General features: G+C 33.9%; 1 protein-coding gene across 2 annotated transcripts in view; it reads left to right on the forward strand.

The window, feature by feature from the left end:
* Positions 1 to 2,799: 2,799 nt before the first annotated feature.
* The window catches only part of LOC149535084 (protein ZINC INDUCED FACILITATOR-LIKE 1-like), a 117,541-nt gene continuing 94,736 nt past the window's right edge, over positions 2,800 to 25,604 (forward strand). For both annotated transcript variants that reach the window (XM_089803725.1, XM_089803726.1), the window contains exons 1-8: positions 2,800 to 2,930; positions 3,049 to 3,209; positions 3,878 to 3,918; positions 7,646 to 7,703; positions 7,824 to 7,926; positions 8,110 to 8,212; positions 8,503 to 8,556; positions 8,739 to 8,801. In XM_089803725.1, the coding sequence (XP_089659851.1) occupies positions 2,881 to 2,930; positions 3,049 to 3,209; positions 3,878 to 3,918; positions 7,646 to 7,703; positions 7,824 to 7,926; positions 8,110 to 8,212; positions 8,503 to 8,556; positions 8,739 to 8,801 (633 nt within the window). In that variant the 5' untranslated portion in view covers positions 2,800 to 2,880. The remainder of the gene's footprint in view (positions 2,931 to 3,048; positions 3,210 to 3,877; positions 3,919 to 7,645; positions 7,704 to 7,823; positions 7,927 to 8,109; positions 8,213 to 8,502; positions 8,557 to 8,738; positions 8,802 to 25,604) is intronic.

The following is a 25,604-nucleotide window of genomic DNA, read 5'->3' on the forward strand; positions in this document are numbered from 1 at the left end:
TCTCAACTCCTACAAAGACATTCTCAGTATTAATTCATACTTCTTTAAAAATAATAGTGATTAATGCCAAGGGGTAGATTGTCATTAACATCATGTTTGAGCACTCTTTTAAAATGGCATTGTTGTGTCAAACTCCAACCTAGCCTTGAGCAACCTTTCAAACAACAAATCAGGTGAACATTTAGTTTTAAGCAATTTTGTCATTTCCAAATTGAAAGGTTAGGCGCACATTTAGTTTTAAATAATTGAAAGTCAAATGGACCTTTTGGGTAGCTTTATAGGCAAAAAGTCCTGCCAAATCTTCCTAAGAAGTGTCAAGCAGCTCAAAAAACTCCATTCAACATTACAAAGTTCAACTTTTGGCATTAAAGTACACATTTTAGTAATATATTTCATGAGAAGCTCATCCAATGTGCACTTTTCAACAACGGTCACGTGTTTTGATCATCTAAAGCCACCAATCTAAAAAAACTACTTTTCATGGCAACATTTTTCAAAGAAATGCATATGCTCATGTTTGTTATATTTAGACAAAGCTAGTTGGTTGCCTAGGCACTCATGCAACAAATAAGAATACCCAACTGAAAAAATGGGCAAATCTAATTGAGTTACAACAAGAACATGAAGAAGACGAAAACTCAAAACATAGATAATGATGAAGTATGTGTGTAATGCTTAAAAACCCAAGTAGCATACCTTTCTTGCAAGAGAAACAGAGGGCAATGCAACAGGCAAGTCTGAGAAGACCCTTTGTAGTTAACACAATGGGATCTAGATTCAATGTTATAGAGCTCAATCAATTTGCAAAAGCTCTATCTAACCAATTGTTAAAAAACTGATTCTCAACACCTTATCACTCTATATTTCTACATATTTCAATACTTTATTAGTTTTCGTAGCAAAGAGTTGACACTAATCTAACTACATTACAAGGATTTTTAAAAAGCACTCCTCTTTCACCATTTTGGTAGTGCCCAATAATCTCAAGTAAAATCTTATATATCAAATCAGATCTTATTAGGTAAGACCCTACAATACAACACAATGGTATACAATCTTATATATCAATTCATATATTCTTAGGTGAAACCCTACAATACAATGCAAGACTGTACCATGAAACTTCCTTACAACAACTAACTATATTCTGAAGTAATAAACTCTTAAGCCACAACAATGCTATAATGTCTTACAAGGCTTCTTCACATGAGAATCATAAATAGAAATTTCACACATAAATCTTTCAAAACGGTCACTTAAAACTTGAAAACAATCATTTTAATAAGTTAACAACTTCCTTGACTAAAACTGTGTCCCACATCACTTGACTCATAATACAATAAAAAAAAGTTGTTATGTGGTCCAAGCTCTACAACTCCAAGTATTTTATAAACCCATGTACAAAAAAACTCCAAAGAAAACTAAAAAAATTGAAGTGTCAATTCGGACATAATAGTAGATAGATGTCTTATCTCTCCATGTGCCAAATTGGGCATAACAATACATGGGAAAAACACCCATTTTAGAAAAGATAGGGGAGTTTGAAGGCCCACAAAAGTTGACCAAAATGTCTGCAATGGTGTGGATTGAATCCAAACTCTTTGGACTGAAGATTGTTGTAATGGCCAACACCCTGTAGATTAGTTACTTTAAGCCACTTTAGTGCTCCCCTTTCTTTAGTAAAGTGGCAGGCGTTTTAGTTGTCTCTGGACTTTTGTTGTGACAGACATCTTCACAGACTGACATGCAGATTTGAGAAATAAAGAAAAAAAAGTATTTAGCAATAATAATGAATGTGGGTTGTTAGGGTTTGTAACCTTACAAATGGGACCCAAGAAGGGAATGATTTGAAGCAAACTGCATGGGAATAATGTGTTGTGGCTTTAATATATCAATGATAGGGGAAGGGACAAAAGATTGTTATATGCCCAGCTTGCTAGAGACAAAAGATTGTTTTATATGCCTTTGCTGGGTAAGCAGCGCATATGCCCAACTTGCTAGAGACCAAAGATTCTTTTATATGCCTTTGCTGGGTAAGCAACGCATATGCCCAGCTCCTCACAACTAAAAACAACGGCACCGTCATGAACAAAAAAAAAAAGGGCCTTGCATTTAGAGAAAAATCTATTAAACCCTAGCAAAATGGAGAGCAAAATGCAACCATACCTTTGCAGAGGCGTTGAGAAACCTGAGAAAATGAAGAGTAGTTTGCAACGTGAGAAACCAACGAAAATGGAGAGCAGTTTGCAACGTGAGAAACTAGAGAAAATGGAGCAAAACGTTTGACAGAGCTAAAAAATGGAGTGCAAACGAATATAATCTGGTAGAGAAAAAGTTTTAGCGCCAAAACATATTAGGTCTGCCGGACTTCAAAAAAGTTTATTTTGTATTAATTTGCAATGCTCATTTTCCCAAAATTGGAATTAAAACAGGTATTTGGCCAATACCAACTATTTGGAAGGAAGATCGAATCTTCGAATTGGGGGATAAATGAAGATACAAAATTCTAATTTTCTCGTATCTTAATTCTCATTTCATCAACCCAAACAGTGGATTACAATTTTTTTAGAATTCGCAATTCTAATTCATGTTGATAACCACGAATCAAACAGACCCTTAAGAAGAGAAAACAAACTCCTATTTGATAAGTAGGAGATAATTTCCACAGCTAGTCAAACTCCTATTTTTTTATCCGTCCACGTGACCTTTTAGCCCTCTCACAGCTGGTAACTCCGAGATTTCTGATTAAGAAACAGGGAAATTGTTCATATAAATAAATAGAATGGTAGGCGGCGTATTGAATACGAATTGGTACATGCAGGCATGCTATATCCTGAAACGAATATTTCCTTCAACGAAATGGTGGTGGAGATCGAATGAATGATGTTCACGAAACCCGATGATAAAAATAATTTACAAGGATTAACTAAGTACGGAGCTACTTTTAAAACTCTACACCACAATTCATCCCAATAAATATATATAGCGGAAGATCTCGCTATGTTGAATCTAGTAGCAGAGCTTAATTTGTGGAGGTTGGATTTGTAGCTCGGAGTGGAGAATGGATTGTTGCGAGGAGCCGCTGTTAAGCAGCGGCGTCAAATACTACGATGACTGCCCCGGCTGCAAAGTGGACCGTCGTAAAGCTACGAATAAGGGCTATCCTATCAAAGAACTGAGCCTTGTTGCGTTGCTTGTTCTCTGCAATTGTAATTACCTCCGCCTTTTTTCTTTTCTATTTTTTCAGCTCTACAGCTTTTGATGTTTTCTTTTAATGCTAAAATTTGTGTGATTTGTTTCCTATTTTGCAAATATTTAGGGGCATTTACATGTTTGCAACATTCTGCATGTTTATTATCTTTGATTCAAGGTTCTGATTTATGAACACAATAAAATTTAAAGATGCGTGTAAGTTGTAACTATAAATTCTAACGCTCTCTCAATTATATCTTGTTTTTTTGAATTTCTTGTGCCGGTAAGTAGATTATAAGAAAATGTATCGCTTGGCCTTTTTCTTGAATGAATGGTTCCGTGAGGGCCTGAAACTGTCGTCTTTTCAAAGCTAAACGGTTACTTGACCACCTGTTACTGAAATTCATTTGGCAGCTGGAGGCACATGAGTTTTGTGGAGTTCAGAAAATAGATGCGTGTCCACTGGGGAGCTCACATTTTCTGACGTTATCATGCTTTTGTCTTCTGCAAATAACTTTTTTGTTTTTGTTTGTTTTGTTATTTTAATTTATTTGTAGGAATGAATTCCGAGAATCGGACTCTCCCGCTTTTGAAAAGTGAATTTTATTACCAGAATATAGTTTAATTGAAACAGAATATAGTTTTATCAATACTAATTTTGTTTTGTTGTTTGGACGTGTTGCAGCTCTTCCGATATCTTCCTTGTTTCCGTTTCTATATTTTATGGTATGTCGTCTCCTTCGATCCGCATCTCTTTCATAACTTCACATTTCGTTTCCTTCAACTGTATTTGTTTTTTCCCGTACTGCAAAAAAAGTGAGGAGGTTTCGTTCGAGTTTAGTGATTTATCTTTAAAATGGAAAGAGGATGAATATTTGTCCAGGAAAATCCATTTTTGTGACTCACTTGAACAGTTGATTAATGAATGCAGGCAATGAAGGACACATTGGTCGAAATATAATAGTTTCTGGTCGTAAATCGGTCTTGATTACTGTTTGGCTCTGCATCACCATACAGAGCAGGCATAAAAATACATCATAATTTAAACCTAAGCTTTTGAAATTTTGATGACCGATCTTTATCTTTTTTCCCACTGCTAAAACGACATTATATTCATTCGGTAAACTAATTAATCCTAATCCATTATCTGTAAGTCATCCTCCTCAACGGTCAAGTCAACTAAACACGAAATCTTTTCTGTTCATTGTCCTTGTGTCGTTTTCTTTGGATCGATCATTTTCACTGACAAATCACATGACCTTTTCCTCTTTCCTAGTTCCCCAAGTCTCCATGGACTTCACGTGAACTGGTAGGCTCAGAAATCTGCAAACACAGAATTGGCGTTTTTGTTTTGGGACCCTGTTAATACCCGGAGGGTAAAGCATTTCCTCTTGTATTTTTATCTTTGTGTCGGGTTGTTCATTTCACACAACAAATTAGAGTTGAAAACTTAAGGCGAAATACCATGGGGGATGCTGGAGGAGGACAGTGATGTGCGAAATTTTCCTCTATAATTTGCGGATTGTGCTGGGTGGCTACTGAAATAATCACATAAAAATTAATATTTGAAAAATCAATTATCGAAGTCACTGAAAGAAGTTTAATTTATCATTTATGTAATCAAAACGAGTGAAAGAAGCTAAAATTTATACTAACTGTTTTGATGTTAGTCATTCCACATCAGAGATAACAATTTTTATATGCAGCATCCCCATCTCGAGAGAAAATTGTATCACTGACCAAGGCTTGGCTAGTAGATTTTGTAGGTTTCATCTTTAAACTGTTCCAATGTCTCAATGCCAACCATGTTGTGAAGCATCTGCAAATTTATGATACTGTTTCTGCAGTTGTTGTTTTGAAAGGTGATCTAATATGTTGTCATTCATCAATTGAAAAATGCCTGGCTCCAGCATTATTCGTCAATTGAATAAATTAGATATACCTATGTAAGATAAACTTTGAATGGATACTTTGGTAATATCAACAAGAGCTGAGCATGCGCTCAAGTAAGGTATTCACTGGAGAATATAATTTGCTAAAAAGGTCTCAACCATGAGTAGCAGTGACAATTTACATGTGTAAAATGCAAGCATCCCCATTGGGATCATTATTTTACTTTCTAAATCATTTGATTTTAACTATAGTTGCACTACTCACAATTTGACCCTGCAAAACAAAGTATAAATGGACTTTAATTAGGGGATAAAGTTGTAATACTCATGATAACATTTGTTCATTTAATGCTCACATTTTTAATAATAAATGTGACTTTAAAGTTGAGTGTTCACCATGAGTAGTAATAGTTGATTGAAATACATTCCTTAGATCTAAAAAAGAAACAAATCATGTGATGCCACATTAGTGCACCCATAAACATGACTCAAATGTACAAATATTACAACTTAGTATACAAATATTGTCTATCATTTTTTTGGGACCTTTATGGACATCTCACCAAAAAAGTATACTCATGTGGCATCGGGTTTGATGATGTTGAGTTGAAACCGTAATTATAAGCAGGGGGCTTTCCTAGCAGGCCACTGTAATAAATTGGTAGCTATCTGAAATTGCGAAATAGGATTTTGAAAGGCATGAAGTTAGGGTTTGTCAACTATTTGGTCCTCTCCCAAACTTGGGGTTTTATTTGATGCAGCTGGCCATCCCTAGGACGCTCAAGGGATGATTGCACATTCCCCATCTGTCCTGGGGGTTGTAGGGATTTCCATTTCTGGGGGGATGGTGCATCCCCATCTCCTAAAATGACAGTATTTTTCCTTTGGATATATCCCCGGGGAACACTGGTCCTCTGTAGTGTAGCATTGAGAACAGAAAAAAATACTTTACGCAGTTGTACACAGATATGTGATAGTAAGATTACATATGAAATTCTCAGATCCTGGCTAACATTGAACTTATGCTTCTTGCTGACAGTTTCCTGAATCGACACTTTCACATCACTTCTAAAATTGTAAGCCATAATGCATTGCCAAAACAACTCTAAAATCTCCTGGTAACAAACCAGAATTGTTGAAGATGATTAAATGATTTTTTTTTCCAGTGTCCACAAGTCTCTAACCTGTGTCGTAGCATGAAAGACAATGGCTTCAACATAGCTAACATTATGAGTTTTAAAAGCTGAAATCATCTTATAAGACGAGGAGTGTATGCATTCAAATTGCATTTAAATTAATTGGATCCATTTATGGTATCATGATCATATGAATGGACATGAAAATAATTCTTTTGGACAGAATAGATAAAGCAGTATGGCTAAATGAAGTGCACATATAGATCTTGATCAACACCTGATTCAGCAACATTGGAGGGATATTTGACAAAAACAGCTTGGGAGGCACTGCCATCAATTCTGCTTTGAGCATGAAGATTCCTGTTTCACTATTTAATAGGCAATCTGCATTGCTGTAATTGATTTGACTATGAACATTACTTCAATGTTGCTTGATGCTAGCTGAAGCCAAAGCATATGTTGATGTGGAATCCCTTCCTTGAAGTGTTTCACTACCGCTAGTTCTCCACTTCCAGCACTTTTTAAGTCTCTTTAAAGTTCAGATTCCCTTTCTTAAGCTGCAGTTAAAAAGAACACTGGAGAGAGAAAAATAATATACCTCCATAGAACAGTCACTGGGCATTCGGTCTAATTCACAATACCTTTTTCTCCAGCAGAGTGTAGAACCCTCTCAAATTCTTTTGAGTGGATACCATCAACAGACAGAAATAAACATATAAGAAAAATGCAAAGATCCTTATAATGGGGACCTTGATAATTTTTTTAAATACTTAATACTTTCAAACCAAGAAGCAAAATATTGAGATCCTAGAACTTTAAAAGGGACATTTCTGCTGATGAAATAAACAAGTAAAAGCTTTGCACTCACAAGGGAAGTGTATATCAACATTTTTCAATTAGTTTTGTAGTACACATGGAAACTAAGCTTGGAAAATCCAAAATTTCCGAACCAAGGCCCTCTTGTTTCGTGGTAAAGTAGAGAGGCTATTTAATAAGATGCAGGTCTCTTTACTCTTGTTATTTGATGAAAGTAAATATCTAATTTTTTATTGAATTCTGCATATTATCTAATACTAGAAATCAAACAGGAAAAATATTATAGTTATTCCATTTCCCAACCTGATGTAGAACAATCAACGACAAGTCAGCTATTTCTATTTTGAAACTTTCTAAAATTTCCTATTCTAAACTGGAACTTTTTAATGTGTACTTTGACTAGAAAACTATATATTAAACAAATCAATATCATTTGACAGGTAAAGACCCTTGAAGGGGAAGTGCTTAGTTTAGGTACTAGGTAGAAAGAACTAATAGATAATTAAGTATGTTCATTTGCTTTTAACCCAAAGATTATTCTGAATTTTTATCGTGACAATACGTGCGAGTACAGTTACAATCTCATTCTAAACTATGTTTGTTCAACAGGTACGGGATTTTCATATTGGAAAGACAGAAGATATTGGATACTATGCAGGCTATATTGGTCAGTCACATGACCACTTTTTTTTCTTTCCTAAAAAATATCTGTTTCATTGATCAAATTTTGTTCAGTATCACTAATGGGCTTTAATCATTGAATTTATTGGGAATACAAATAATGCAGGATCATCCTTCATGTTTGGGCGATTTTTGACATCTGCTCTTTGGGGGATGGCTGCAGACAAATATGGACGCAAACCTGTTATGCTTATTGGTGTTGCTTCAGTGTCAGTGGTCCTCTTTACTGTTTGACATAGCTGAATGAAGTATTGTTTATTTGGTTAGAGTGCGTTTGGCTTAATTTAGGAGAACTATCTCAGTAGTAGGCAACAACCCTGTCTTAAGATAAATTTGACTTCCAGATGGACCCGTTTTGAGCTTCCTTTTATTGTTCATGTTCAATTTTGTAGAATTATTTTCAATACATTATTTGGAGTGAGCGTAAATTTTTGGATGGCTATTTCAACACGATTTCTTCTTGGAAGCTTTAATGGATTGCTTGGCCCAGTAAAGGTAGGATTGTATAAAAACTAAGTTTTAAATTTTGGGAATGCAAGCAAATAAATCTCTTTTACATCTATAAGAAATCCCTGGAAGAAAAAGTAAGCAAAACCTGATAAGGAAATAGTAAAGATCAATGGATGAATCCATGGTTTACGGTTTCCCACAATCATTTTTGATGTGAATATGTGTGAAACTTGCTTTAGTTCCCATCTTCTTAGCAACTTGGTAGTTTTTTTGAAGTATTTCCTGAAACTCCCTCTTTTATATGTTGGGTGACATGCTACTGCTTTTGTGTGCAGGCATATTCATCAGAAATTTGCAGAGAAGAACATCAAGCTTTGGGTTTATCCATTGTACTGTTCTTTAACCTAATTGTTTTCGTACATAAATGTGGAAGATAAGACTTTTGGTGGATGTTTATTGTGCTCATGTTGTTCATTTGGTGTAAAAATTCTAAAATGATTTCAGATTCTATGTGTTTAGGAGTGTTGTGTGATGTCAAAGAAACCTTAAATGTTTTTCACTTAACTTTCAGGTTGGGACAATGTGGGGGATAGGTTTGATCATTGGTCCAGCATTAGGAGGTTTTTTTGCTCAGGTATGTTATGTTCCTGTTCTGAATGAATTCTGAATTTGTTGATTTAAATAATTAAGGTCTTGTTTTAGAAATATGCACATCATCCTACATGATTAAGTTTGTGGACTGACTCAAGGAAATGATAGTACTCTTGTGGATGGAGTTAGCAGCCTGAATTGCACCAGCAGGCCAAATTCTGTCTACGTTTTTTTTATCAGACCTTGTGCCCCTTTTTGGTGAGTGAGTAAACCTCCATTCTATCACCACGTAACATGGGATGTAAAAGTTGTTGGTGAATCCAACCAATTTCGGAAGCTGTCTCTACACCACAAACATGCCCTTTAAGGATTTGAACTTGAGTTGTTTGCAATTAGAGTGTGTGCGCTAAGTCGACACAAGATTATACCCCGATGGAGAGATTTAGTGTTACATACTCAAGGATTGCAGCTTCTTGATAATAATTTTTTGCAATTATGTGTTTTTTTAATATTTGGAGTAGTCTTTAATTTATTAGGCTTTAGTGAAAGGTTTACCTAAGGCTATCTAAATATAAAATATTAGCTTCATTTCTTTGGTTACAGTTGTGTTCATACTAGTGTGCTTAAAATGCACTATTGCTAGTAAATTAGTAATTACTTTTTCACTTTTAATAAGATAAATATAACTTGAATGAGTATTAAAACCTTTTCTGCATTGTTTGGAATATATGCTTTTAATCCACAGGATGCTCATGCAATTACACTAAGAGTAAAATTAACTGAAAGTTCTATAGATGAAGTTCCAAAGTTTATGATTATTTTGAGAGGAACTTCCTTTGACACATCCCCAAGGTTTTGTGAGGTATCTTGCTTTGATAACTACTCAAAACTGCACCTACTATTGATCCCTCTCTACAACAACAGGATCCAATAAATAATTCTAGTTCACATGGTCTCATCCACCCTAAATAATTGTAGTTCACATGGTCTCATCTTTGCATTCCTGTTGGAACCTGGACATATTTTAGATCCTATTTCAGAATGATTATTCCTCTCAAGGTAATGTCCATTTGAAATTAGGTTGTATCTGACTGCTCAAATAAGACAATACATACCTTATATCATTACAATTTATGGACTTTGGCTTGGTGTTCAAGTCTGTAATGCAATTTTGAATGGAATATTATCGACATCAATTAGATATCTTAACATGTTATCATATGTTGGTGAATAGGGCTCCTACTTCAGCTAATGCAACAAAGTGGGAATATTTTGGACTGGATTTGTTTGTTCGAGGTAGCGAGAGGAAGTCTTCTAAGTAGTTGGCCTAGGTTTACCATAACCATTATCAAGGCTGGATTTCAGATATGGTCTTGGTGTCATGTCCTGTTTTTAATAAATTAAATTTGAAGGCTAAAATTGCTCAATTCAAATAATATTATTATTTTCTTGTAAGGCTTTTAGGGCTGACCTTGTTATCTTATTTGTAATATTTTTACATTTGGGCCTAGGTGCCCATTTAGGATTAGGCTGATTGTTTAATTATTTTAATTTTGTTTTCTCTCCAATATGAGCTGTTAGATTTTGGGCATCCACATTTTTGGTTGCAACAAATAAAATTTGTAACTTTTCCATTTAAGAAAGGATCTTATCTTATGCCAATTTATCTTCTGGAGAACTTTTTGTTCAATTATCCTTATTGTGGATGATAACCTATATATGATTGTGGCTTTTGGATCAAATCCTCTAAGTTACAGGATCTAGAGAATTAAAAGGCATTATCTTTTAGGGATTGCATTGGAGCTTAGTAAACTGGTAGGAATTTCAGCTATTCAATGTGTGTTAATTTGTTGCAGGTTGTAGGTGAAGTATGTTTGGTTATCTTCTGTAACGTACGAATTTTCATATCATATTTTAATCTCAGATCTAATTTTACATATAACTGATTCCATTTCACATGACAATGATTTATACTAACTGATTATAACTGAAAGAAACTCCAACTTTATTTCATATTCAACTGATTTTATGAGAACAAAAAGAAATATTTATGCATTGCTACAGTTTATCTACTTCTAACACATACAACTGAAAATAAAGTAACGACTAATTATATCCATTGAAATGTTTATTCAACATAAAGTAAATGTTTTCTCCATCTAGAAATTAAAATATCTATTTATTCATCTAAGGATTAATGTAAAAGAAACATACAACAAATATGAAAGAGTCCATTCATTTCGTTGTCCAAGTCTCGGCATTGGTGAGAGGAGAAGCATTGACATAGGCTTAACCTCCCAACCATAGACCATTACTTATCCCCACTCATCCTAAATTAATAGAACGACCCTCCCTACCTCGGGCTCGGGCTTTGGATGTTCATAAGCCCAGCCATCTGAGTAATCAGGTGGGTTGAGTGTCCCAACAGTTATTCTCCAAAATAACTGAAGCGTCTGGAGAAACAACAAAGATCACATGTTCGGCACATCTGCCTAATTTCTACCTTGGCCAAGGATTTCAAGTTGGGTCTACAAACCCGATCTCCACCACTCGACTTAACAACATATTACATAACTCGAACATGCATGAGCTACTATAGTTTTTAGCATATTATTTATTGATCAATTCCATTCTTATTTGTGCAGACTCTCTACACCTCCTCACCATATCAGGCTACCATGCCAGTGATTCCTAGGTGCTCGCAAGTTTATATCCACTGCTTTTGCTTTACACCTCTTCACCATATAATGACAACATTGCCGGTGAATTCCTCGGTGTTCGGATTACATGATATCATTTTCATCTCTAAGTGATATAAATGGGTGTATGAAGTTCTGAGTTGAGATAATTGTTTACACATGATTGTTACACTATCATGATTAAGTGACATCAATGATATAAATTGACAGATTCCATATTCTAAAATCTATATGATATCCCTTTGAATTCGGTCTGAAATAAATAGACATCAGCATTATGGATTCTATGCATCAAGAACACAAAGGATACATGACTAGTGTGATAATATGGCAAGAATACAGGCAAGTTTCGGTGGTAAATAAAGTTGATTTTCGTGTTCTACATGAAACCCGACAGACTTAGCATTATGAAGGAATACGAAAAGAAAAATGTGGTTTGGCAGTATTCTTACTTGACACTTTTGTTATATTTTGGAATGCTTTGAGGTCGAAAGAATGGACTCCACTACTTGTTCTGATTTCTGCGGACAAGCAACATGAAGGAGAAGAACGAAAGAGCAGCAGTAATTTCAGTTGGAATTAATCTCAATCACTTAGAGAGCAACCGATAGCAAAGAGGAAGAATGAAGAGAGTGTGTCGTGATATGATTATGAGACTCTATAAAAACAAGAAAAGCTTGACTCTACGACTTCCTTTAGTTACAAGAATCCATTCGAATGCTATTCAAAACGATTAAAGAGAAGAAGGAGGAGGGAAAGAAAATAAAGAAAATAAGAAGCTAAAGAGTTATTATTATTATTATGCATCCTTATCTACGTTCATGTGTATGTATTGATAAGGTGGCATCATTAGATTATAATTTATAATGTATTGGTGTCACCTTATTTTTATATACATATGTTCGTATTTGAGAGTGTATAATAATGATTAAATAATAAATTTATTGATAATTCTTTAAAGGTATGAATTATGTTTAATTTATATTATTCATTATAATGTTCCTTTTATAGCTCATGCAGTTCTACCATGTATCATGTTGTCAAATCCTAATAACCTTGCCAGGGTAGTTTTAGGTCAGACTTGTCGAATCTGATGACTGGACCATTCGACCATCCCCTTCTGATGACCTCGTTTAGCAATGCTTCCCCTCTCTTTAGTCTTCTTCTTGCAATCACTCAACAACACTCTTGCCAAGACATTAATTCAAGATATGTTAATTGTTAATTCAAAACCATTACCGATCATCTAGTGACCATTAGAGATTTCATCAACGTCTAATTAACTAACTCATTTCACATGGTCATGAAAATATCTCATTATCAGTTGATACAACATATATAATTCACTAACTCATTTCACATGATTTGGAAGAAAAAAATTCATACAACGACTATAATTAACTAACTCATTTCACATGATCAGGAAGAAATAAATTGATACAACGGCTATAATTAACTCACTTCACATGATCAAGAAGAAATAAATTGACACAACGGCTATAATTAACTAACTCTCTTCACATGATAATAGTTTGTTAATCCAACGGACTCTCTTCACATGATAATAGTTTGTTAATCCAATGGCTATGATCAAAATAAAAATTTAGGGCAAAAATTTGGGATGTAACATCTTTAGTTTTCTGTTGTGTCGTTTGTCACTAGACAATTTCTTTTTTGCTATTCTCTTTCTTGATTCTTTCTAGGAGTTGAGAATATCAAACTTTCTTATGGATAAGATCAAATAATTTTTGTGCTTTATTGGTAGTGAGTGTCTTAGGTAGGGGGTGATTTAAGATTTGTTAGTTTCAGATTATGTACTTGTTGATGAGATGTTGCTATTATAATCACTATAATGCCTCCCCAAGGAATCCTTGAGGTAACAGGTGAAGAAAACCAACAATTTTTTTTTTCTAGAACATTCTAGATAATAAACTTAACAACTTCAATGCCAAAGATATGGCCCAACATTTTGCACTTGCATGACAACATGCCCACAAGTGTTGCAAGGGAGACCACAATATATATGGACATCTATACAAGACCTCACCATTATACAAGCAAGGTGGAAAAATCAAAATATTAACAATGGGACCAATTATCACAATGAAGTTATAGAATAGAGAGAAAGAGAAGATGAATCCTTGCGGTATTCGACACATACCACAACCACATTCTTGCAAAAGAGCATTGAGATGGGTTGAGGGAATCATTAACCTCCATTCCACATCCAAATAGGTTGACCAACTCAAGGTGAAACACTATTGACACATGCAGGAGTCACTAGCTCAATTGCAAGCATATAACATCTTGTCGCTACTCAACAAAGTACAATATGGAAATTGAAGTCCTTAAATGTAAACCAACTATAAGGGAAGACTTAAGATACCTTATGGATGATAATAAGGGAGTTTAAAAACTTTCGAGACTTCATAAGATTGCATAAGATTTTTGGCAAACTAGGCTTTTTTCTCAGTCTCAAGTGCAAGGATTGGCTTCCTATGGACACATTCATGCAAATTGATGTAATCAACACTACGACAACTCACTACACACACACTTGGACGACCTCATTGGTCCCCTTGACTCTCCAACGGTAAAACCCAGGAACTTGCACCCCATCCCCCCCCACCCACCAAAAAAAAAAAAAAAAAAAAAACACATCGCTGGGATGTCCTTGCATTGGGTAATTGGAGCACCCCCACCTCCTGTCATTCTGTAGACATGTAGCTGAGACAGGTACTTGAATTTCTATTTGAATTTTGATTTTGGATGTTACTATTGGGTATGCACCATGTTACTATGTCGAATGTTTAATGGTTTTGGCTTGTGTTGCAATTTTTCCACGTTCAAGTATTTCGAATTAGCATTTTATGTTGAAACATCATTTCATAACTAGCATTTCAAGTTCTATATGTATAGTATATAGCATCGCCCTTGCTGTCCCTTGTCGTTCCAAAATTGAAGCCCTTTGTTCCCTGCCCTACAAACTCATCCTACACCTTGATGTACCCAAACACTGGTGTTGCACTACTGTCCAAGTCTTGACAAGCAACTTTGGTGATCTAGAATTGCTCCTTCAAGGCCTTAGAAAAGTTAATTGGCAAATAGATCATGACTACGACGACTCAGGTGGACTTGCACATCCACTTAGGACACTAACACACTAGTAGTGCACTACCACATTGTGATAGAGGCCTTTGGCCATGATGTAGTTCTCTAGGTGTGCTAGTGTCCTTGGTGACCTTGCATCCATGTTGCCATCCTCCAAATTTGCATATGTTTTGATTAGTGGGTGAATGAAAGCTAGGGATTGATCCCCTAGATAATAGAAATGCATTGGACTATACCAATGGTGCCTATGATGCTCTAGGAATACAAACATGTTGGAAAGGCTTAGGACAGGAAGAAGACAAACAACTCACCTAGACATCAGACACTACTAATGCACAAGGAGAGGATGGAGAGATGTGTAATGATTTATGCAATTGTGTGTTTTGATTCTTAAAGCAATTAATGAAAAATACTTGTTTATTTTCTGCTCTTGGTATGGACTTGTGGATGATTGATCTTTTGTTTTGCATATAGATGAGTTGAGCAATTGTATGGCTTGTATATAGTAGGGTAAATTGCTCTTTTCTTTGTATTAAAAAGATTAGTGTTGACTATCTTAGTTCATCACCCTGATTTTCTCTATGTTTAGAAATAACATTGAGATCCCAAGCTTAATTGTGCATTACATAAAGGAAATCAGCTTGTTTTGGAGGTTTCTTACACTGTAGTTCCAAAACTTGCCTCACAAAAATTGTGCGTACTAGCAAAACTTGTGAGTATTTGCAAGCTAGTTTCCTAGGTGAGTCACTCACCCAATAGCTCAATGATGAGTTTCTATAAAATTCATGGAAATTTTTGATTGAAAAAATTACAAGTAAACAAAAAATGTAGATTTTTCCTTGGAAAACTTGTCCGAGTTCATATTATTTAGTTTTCTTTGCTTGCAATTGAAAAATCATGATTGTCATTGGTGATGATGATCTTCACTCTTTCTTTTTTCATTCTCTTAATTTTTTTTCAGGGGCATAGCCCCTCAACTCCTACTTCGGCCAATAGGGAAACCCCCACCCCTTCTATCATTGAATTTTTCTCACATCTAACACCTTGTGCAACTTATCATTGCCACCTATCAGACCTGTTAGGGTCTCCACTTGCAAGTTCCCACTAGTTATTGGGATTTCTTGTCATATAATATTCTTAGTTTGTTTTTTTAGATGATGGAAATTAGTAATATGCTTAACAAATTTAGTAATATGCTTGTTATTGGAGAATAATTTGAAATTTTTTAGTTTTTAAAATGTTTGATAAATTTGCTGAGATAATGTTGATTTTTTCCTGATTTTTTATTTTTGGCAAGTCCCAAGTTTGTTAAAATTGTGGGCTAGCCGAGTCAATGCCAAGTCCAAGTTTTTCAACAAAGGTTGAGACTGGGAAAACTATGTTTGAGCTTCTTGATGGTGAATTTGGGCTGATGGGCACAACATAGAAGTTCCAGTTCACCTAATCAACACTGTGTTAATAATCTCTCCAAAAATTAGTGGTAAAATGCAAATTTTGTTACAAAAGATGGAAGAAAGAATAGCTGATATTGCATTATTCCAACTAATCATATCACTTCTCTCTTGTAAGCAATAGCTGAAGAAAATTGGGTCATCCCCCAAGACAACCTTAAGCATGAAGTTGAGGGTACGAATCTGCCAGGGCAAGATTACTTGTGTCTTCATAAAAGAACTGATGCAGTTGAGAAGATTTTTTTCTGTCGAACAAGCCAAGAGGCATCTAGCTGAAGTGATACACCGAAAATTCTCAGCAAGGAAATTTTCAAGGTACATTGAAAATCCAGTTCATTGCTAGCAAAAAGCATGCCACTTTAGGAAGTGAATATCCCCTATAGATATTTGCTCCATATTTTTACCAAATGTTACAATAGAAATTTTAACAAACAATTTATGCAACTAATTTTTTATCTATCCAACAAATTATACTGAAAATTATGATATCAGATTGAAATAGAGGTCTGAAAGTAAATATGAAGATATATCATTACAACCATATTTTTCAGACAGATATCAAATGCCTTCTATTTCTACGAGCTTGTCTTAAGATGAAGACCTCACAAATTGGCACAACTATGAACTTCATCGCAAATCCAACTCCAAAGATGAATTGGGTTTCTGTATAATAAATTGAGAAATTCCGAAGGTTTCTGTCCTCAGATTTATTAAAAACTGAAAGCTAAAGCTTCCCTAAAATTTCCAAGAGAAAACAATAAGCATGCATATCCACAATGAGCCTCACAATGTTCTTTTGTAGCACATCCCTATGACTCTTTGTTTCTCTCTTCTTGCCTCTTGATATTCCTTTTCTTTGTTCCTTCATTTCCCCTCTTAAAATAAGAAAGACTTAATTAATTTGTCACTAAGATCCATCAAATTCATTTCAATACTTCACCAAAATTTTAAATTAAGTTGTCATTAAACTGAATATAACTTGACAACTTAAAATTTATTATATAATTTACTTCTAATGTCTCAAAAGGGGACATTATTATCCTACCTTCTTGGAGATTGTTTGCTCTCAAGCAATCTGCACATGTATGCTGAAACCAAATGCTTAAATCCCATATCAACCTAACGAGTGTTTCTTCACCAATCCACTGTGCTAGTCTGATGCAATCACTAGTACGACCAAAGTTGTGAAACCACTCATTAAAATCCCACTAAATTAAAGCACCAAACATGCTAATGCTAGGATCCCAAATCATCACGTAGACACAACTGTCAAAAATAAGATGAAAAACACACATATATTGGAAGATCACATAACAGAACTCCCAAGCCTCTGGTAAACATCCTGGTTTGGTCAAAGTACTAAGTCAAAATCCAAACCCAACATCAGTAAACCACAAACCGCATACAATACCAAACAATGTAACTTTCGTAAATCATTAGGTTTTGAAAACACAAAAGTTCAATTTTCATTTTTAGGTTTTCAAGTCTTCATTTCATTTTCAAGTCATGGGTTTGCTAATGTTCTCAGGTCCATACAAGTCTCAATACTCAACAAATCATGAAAAGTTGTTTAAACATAGTTTCATAGTTCAATTCGTTATCAAAACACAAGATTCGATATGCAAGTAGGGTTTTAGTTTCCGTCTTTCCAAATTATGTATATTACTAAGGTTTCCAAATCATAAAATTTCCCTAGTGTTGTTTTGCTGATGTTTCCAAATTCACAAGAACAATAGGTTCAAAAATCTTATTAAAAGTCAATTTAAATATGACATTGACTGTCAACCAACACTTGAGTTTACCAATTTTCCCCAAATCACAATTAACAATAAGTACTTTCAAATATATTTCATTAATTAACAAACTTTCATCTAAAATTTATTAAACGATTTAACAATAATTGATTAATTTACTAAAGATCAAAATCATTTAATTAATCAAAATTCATATTAGATCATTAATAAATAATTTTAAATTTATAAACAAAGTAATAATTACTATCAATAATAATATTTATATTAAATAATAATTATTAACAAACATTTAACATTTAATAATATGTATATATATATATATATATATATATAAACATTTAATAAAATAAAATTGTTTTAAAATTTCATATATATTAAAATATTAATAAAAATAACAAACCCTTACCTTTTAATAAGAAGTGGCCGTAGGCTTTTGTAGTGTGTAGGTTGCTACTACTGTAGTAGGCCTACTGCACGTGCAGACCCAGTAAAGGATGCAAAAAGAATATAGAAGGAGAGGGGGAGGGTGGGGGGTGGTGGCCTTGCTTCCCATTAACATATATTTTTTTTATAAAACCAATCAAAACAAAACCTTCCAATTCCCATTTTTATATGGTAGTATAATTATCATAATTTTAAAAAATAAATTTGCACAATAGATTTGATAAAAAATGAATAAGAACCTATCAAATTTGTAGAGTTTAAATCTTTGGTATATAAAACCCAGCTCGAAATCAACCAACTAATTAAACGAATACCCAAGATTCATTGAATGAGGGTTTTCAATGATCAATTTGTATACAGACGTTTTCAAAAGAAAAGCAATAGAATCACAACAAGGGTTTTAGATTCTCAATTCATATACAAAGGTTTCTCAAGTGAAGAACGATAAAATCACATACAAGGGTTTTAGATTCTCAATTCAATATATAGAGGTTTCTCAAGTGAAGAACGATAAAATCACATACAAGGGTTTTAACCCAAAGGAATTCTGGAAACAGAAACACAACAAACACGGAAAAGACAAATATTTTCAATGCAAGAACTATTGCGCAAAACTCACAAGATCCTACTTGGATTTGATGCTAAATAACGAATGCACAGAACATGCAAAATTTTCCTTCTCTTTCGAAAACTTTCTTTTCGGAAATCGGCTCCTTCAAACTTGTGTGTGGAGAAATGAACTCTAATTTCCTGATAAAGAGTTTTTCCCCAAATGTAGGGCTTTTATTGTGCAATCATGCAAAAAGCCCCCTTTCCTTTAATTATTTTTATTATTTTAATTTTCATGTGCAAGCTTTATGCAATTTAATTAAAATAAACTTATTAAATCAATTCATTTTTCTCTCTTATTAAATTACGAGATGTTTTAAATCAAATATTTATTAATTTAACTAATAATATTATTTAGAGTTTATTATTAAAATAAAACTCCTAAATAATTATCATAAAATTAAATAAATATAAATACGCCAAAATTATAACTTTAATTAAATCTTTAAAATTTAATTCTTTTATTTAATCAATTTCTCAATTAATTAAATATAATTAAATATCGAATTTTCTTTATAAAATTTTCATTAAACTAAATCAACAAATACTCTTTTTGTTTATTTAATTATAACTGAAAATATCATAAACCGACAAAACCAAATCCGAAAGCTCTACTGAAAGACAAAGCACATAATCAAACTCCAGGGTCAAAATCACAAATTCTCGTCACTTGATGAATTCAGAAGCGTAAACAACTCAGATACTTGTCCTACTTTCTAGGACAATTAGCTTAGGGTTAGGATTTAGATTCAAGAATTATCTTCCCACTTATACCATTGAGATATTACGATAGGGTATGCTCATCCTAGTAAGTTAGGGAAGTTGATATTTGGTACTTGCAATCCTGCATAAAATCCACGCATTTACATCCACATATATTCTAAACTAAACAGGCAATGGTGGGGAGTGCTACATTGTGTAGATCCCGACTAGCAGGTGACTACGACTCCCTCCTCAACCACATCAGGAACGTCAATCATAAAGTAAAACATACACGTACACCATACACATGCAAGTATGGGGTAAGTATCCATAAAACTGCATGTAAATAATTTATCTAACTAAGATCACGCAATAACTGAAATCGATGTATGAACATACACATATCATCATAGAAATAATTCTAAACACATGAAATAACTAACTCATCACATAAATCAAGTGAGTATGAAATAACATCTAATTAAATCCGGTAACCAAGTACTGACAATCATAAACATAAACGTAAAATAGGCCTAAAAGAATCCGACAATACAATCAGAAAAGTCAACTAGGAGTAGGCATTATATTCTATGTATTAAAAAGCTCCATGACAAGCTTATTGACCTCATCTTCTTTTCCTTTCAATTTATCAACATATACTTCAACAATATTTAAGATATGATCCCTGCTCAGAAGTAAACACAAATAATCAAATTTCATTGATTCTAGAGCCACTTTGACCACTTGCAAGTCTACAAAATAAAACTCACTTTCCAAACCCTTTTGTCTCATTTCAATTTGAACCTCCCCATAGAGATCTTCAATGATCTTATAAGTGTCATCATAATGTACTAAAGCTGCAATAACCATATCAGCGATGATCTTTACCTGATCCTTCAAAGTATGTGTATCAACACTGTTATCTTTTAATGCTTGAAAGTAAACACAAATAATCAAATTTCATTGATTCCAGAGCCACTTTGACCACTTGGAAGTCTACAAAATAAAACTCACTTTCCTTGCCTTTTGGTCTCATTTCAATTTGAACCTCCCCATAGAGATCTTCGATGATCCTATAAGTGTCATCATAATGTACTAAAGCTGCAATAACCATATCATCGATGATCTTTAGCTGATCCTTCAAAGTATGTGTATCAACACTGTTATCTTTAAATGCCTGCTTTGATTTATCCTTCAAATCAGCCCCTTGAGAGTTAGAACAATCCTTGGCCAATAGACAATTCATCATCCGCTGTAACAATTTCAAATTTATCAGATTAAGCTTCATGTTTGAATGCATTGTTGTTACATCATCATCTTTAAATGACTTTTCATCATGTGAAGATTCATTTTCTTCCTTGGAAACATCTTGAGATTCCAACATGCTTTCACCTTGAGTAAAACTATCTTAATCAAAATGGTTGTCAATAACAACTTCTAAGACACCATTTAATTGGTTTGTATATCCCTTTCCTATAACATTGTCTGAATCCATCTCCTCACTAACATTTTTGGTGTTTTGTTAGAGCCAAACCGTGGGATTTCTATTTTATTTAACACTAGTCCAAACTTCTTTGGTTGACTTATCTTCCTTATTGTCCCCACAAATGTGATTAGCTGTCCGAGTCTCTTGGCATGTAAAACAAATTGCTCCCTTCTCATTTGGTCCTTACTCTTTTTGGAAGACCCTGCAACCTACCTGTAAGCCCATTGAGATTGGTTCATTTTCAGTCACTTATTTTGGAACCTTTCAATGTTCTGCTCAGTCAACCCTTTTGAGAACTCATAAGCCATAGGTGAGATGTTATGCTCTTTTCTTCAAATGGCTAACACATCTAATTGCAATTGCTTGTAGATATCAACATCTTCATCCACAATTAAAGATAAAATAATTTGCATAAAAGCCTTTACATTGTATGGATGATGTTTCTTGATTTCCCTTAAAAAAACACCAAAACACTTAAAAAATCATTTTTTCGCATCCGAGATCCAACATAATGATACATCTAGTTCCTTCCATAGTCTCTAAAATCTAATTAAAGATAAAATAATTTGCATAAAAGCCTTTACATTGTATGGATGATGTTTCTTGATTTCCCTTAAAAAAACACCAAAACACTTAAAAAATCATTTTTTCGCATCCGAGATCCAACATAATGATACATCTAGTTCCTTCCATAGTCTCTAAAATCTAATCCCTCTTACCAAAAGTAGGGGCTTTGACATCATGTAACCCATGTAGGCTCTCCACAATTAGCTGTAGAACCTTCAAATATTCTAATAACCTATGCTAGGCAAACGGAAGCATTGAGGGTTGCAAATCCTAATTTGAAAAGCCTCCAATGTGACTGGTCTACTATGGACCTAAGTCACACGATACACCAAATTTCATCCATGAAGCTCAAATTTGAGCAAATTTTAACCCTTTTCGAACTTCATCCAAATTTTATGATATTTAATATAATATTTTTATTTATAATAAGATTATTATTTTCAGATAATATTAAGTTATTTAGTTGAATTATTTAGCAATGTCAAACTATTTTGGCAATTTTGTGGATATATTACTTATATTTAAACATAGATAAATTATATAAGTTAAATTTAATGTCATTTTTTTTTCTGATTTTTTTTCCTGAATTTTATGATTGACAAACTCAAATTTGAATTCGAACCTTGTGGCTTAGCTTTGGACAAATGTGTCTAATTCCTCCAACTTAAATAAAACACCAATGAAAAACTTTAGGAACTTCAATTGTAATCCAATCACATAGAGTTGATTCCCTACTTTCTTTTTGTAAATCCCTTAGCTGTTCATCATAAAGTGTGTCATTAAATTCTTGCGAGAAAAAAATGCTTTTCTGGTGTACCGTTGTTTCATTTTGTTTTACCTCTGTGCTATCTACCCCTGTTTCTTGCTAGATTTTTCCCTTCTACTCTTTGGCAATTTTTCAAATAGTTTGTGTGCAATTAGCATAAAGGATTTTGCAGTAACCCACTAGAATATCCCCTCTCAATTTCCTGTTCCAAATGCTTCTAATTTGATAACAGTCAGTCACTGTATTGCTGTCTTGAGTTGCATGTTTGTTTTCAGGTTGGTTGTATTTAACATTCAGTAAGTCATATGTGTTTATAACAATAAAATAACTGAAATTCCATGTTACCAATATAAAAGTGGATTCATAAGTTCACATATAACATGGAATTCAGTACTGGAATTCTTTTACCTAAAATTAAAAAACGACAGTCTGGAATCCACAGTCCAATTACATTCATTAATTTCATAGCTTGATGTTTTGAAACTGAAAAAAATGTTTAGAGTCCATTTTTCTGACCTAAAGTTGCAACCTCAAATATTACAGATATCATAGTGTTGATTGAACCGAGTCTATGCCATGTCCCTCTTGAGCTTGTCCTCACATTCTGAAATGAATCTATTGCCAGCTCATTGTGGCCACAATTCGGCTTAGAAGGACAAGGGAATGGCTTCCTAAGATTACTCTAATCCTTGAAAACATTCAAAGAATAAATTTAGCTGTCAGCGGAATATATTTCCTTAGTGCTGACTTGCAAGGAGAAAGCACGACTTAAATATTGATGCCATCCATGTTACCACCAATGAGGGAGTTTTATTCGTAAATATTTGGCCCTTGTAGTAAATGTGGGCTCAAATAAATTGTCATGACATTAAGCATCAAACATCAAGCCTTCCAAGAATCACTCCGAACTTCAGCTATATACATTGATGACAATTAAAATATTGTTAGTATCTTCAAGCTTGACCATGTGATTTAAAGTTATAATGCTCACAACACAATGTGCTTCTCTTTATATCCAGTGACCCCTATACTCAGCTCAAGATGCCAAAATTTTAGTCACAAAACATCAATAATCGCTGGTAATGAACTTAGGCATTTGTGTCAATATATTTTTAACCATAAGGAAGCCAAATATACCAAAATATATGAAGCTTTTACAAAGATGACTCATTTTTTAATCTAATACTGGCAAGAATAAATTCTTCACTTAAATACTTGTCAAGCCGAGAGGTGAATTGACCCCACAAAATATTGGCAAATATAATGAATTTGTTTTTTAAAGTCGAACATTTGCTACGACTTCATATATCAAAAGAGCCCAACTTTTTTCTAAAAGTCATTCTCAAATATCAAGTTATGCTTCTCAAACCTCAATTAAATCAATTCTTAATAAGCAATACAAAGGCAATTAGCATGGAAAATATTTGCTTCCTTAAACACTCTTCATATGGCTTCCACTGTGTAGTGTTAATGACATAGCATAAGTCAGATTGATTTATGCTGTAAATTATAATGATTGTGGTTGTATATATATTATATCCACACACACACATAGGCACACACGCACACACACACACACACACAGAGGCACGCACAAACATAGACACAGACACAGACACAGGCACACACACACACACACACACCCGCACACATAGGCACACACCCACACACCCACACACACACACACACATGCACGCACGCACACACCCACACACACAGGCACGCACGCACACACGCGCATCGATCTAGACTAATCTCATATTGCTGTGATTGTCTTAAGGCTTGATTTGTTCTAAGGCACCGATGCTTTGTTTTATGAGACCCAATTATGATTGGGATAATCTTACTTTAGTCAAAATAAAAGACCACATAGGGTCATGTGGCATAAGCCATGTAGGGTCATGCCCCTACGTGGGGAGACCTTTCATTTTGTATATATGCCGTGTAAGTGACTGTTGGAAAAGCATCCAAACAAATACATGCGATTACCACTCCCACTCTCATCTGCATAATAATACACGTTCTAAGTTATCCGTTTTCTGCTAAGTTGATAGTAATATCTTATGAAATTCTGTGAATTATATATTCAATCCGAAGACACAAGATAGAAGATAATATAAATATTAGAGGCATCGTATATCTAATCGGAAGTTACAAGTCTGAAATTAATACATATCAGTATCATTATCTGATCAAGTCTGAAAGTTAAGAACAGCATATATATATATATATATATATATATATATATATATAAAATTGTATTCTATCGAGGATCCATATTCCTTTACATGTGGAGAGAAGATATATATATATATATATATATATATATATATATATATATATATGTTCCAATATAGCCATCCCAAAACCCAACAAAGCAACCAAGCTGCATTTGTGTTATTTATAAAGATCTCACAGGTTGGCAGGATACATTTCTTAGATACCACTGAAATATCACCTATAGATAATTGCTCCAGATTTTTACTAAATGATCCACATAAATTTTAACAAACAATTTGCATGCAACTGTTTATCTATCTATCCAACAGATTATATTGAAATTCATAATATCAAACTGAAATAGAGGTCTGAAATTAAATATGAAGATAAATCATTACAACCTTATTTTTCTGACAGTTATGAAATACCTCTATTACTACAAGTTTGTCTTCAGATGAGGACTTGACAAAGTTTTTCAGCTGTGAACTTTGTTGCAAATCCGCCTCCAAAGATAAATTGTGTTTCCATCCATCCCACCAATAAATTCCAAAGGTTTCTGTCCTCAGGTTTTCAGGACTGAAAGCCAAGCATGTCCAAAATTAAGCCTCTCAATGTTCTTTTATAGCACATCCCTGTGGCTTCATTTTCCCACTGTCTACCTCTTGGTATTCCTTTTCTTTGTACCTTTATTTCCTCTCTTTAAATTAAAATGACTTTTTAAATTATTCACTAGGCTCCATTAAAATTATTTTGCTACTTTATTAAATAACTAAATTAAGTTGTCATTAAGTTGGATCTAACTTAACAACTTAAGACTTAATTATTTAATTGACGTCTTATGTCCCAGAAGGGGATATTACAGGAAGGCATAGCCACAGAAGATTTCGTAGGTTTCCTACCTCATAGAATAAGATATGTCAAATGAAACTAGATATGGCAGGGCAAAAGATGGCCTACAAAATGTTCGTGTGATACAACATCTTAAGGTTTCTTCTTATGAATGCAAAAAGCTGCTTATAAGTTTAACTAAATGACCA

This window comes from Cupressus sempervirens, chromosome 10, assembly GCF_028749045.1.
Source record: "Cupressus sempervirens isolate cs-2001-9-10 chromosome 10, ASM2874904v1, whole genome shotgun sequence".
Classification (NCBI taxonomy): domain Eukaryota; kingdom Viridiplantae; phylum Streptophyta; class Pinopsida; order Cupressales; family Cupressaceae; genus Cupressus; species Cupressus sempervirens.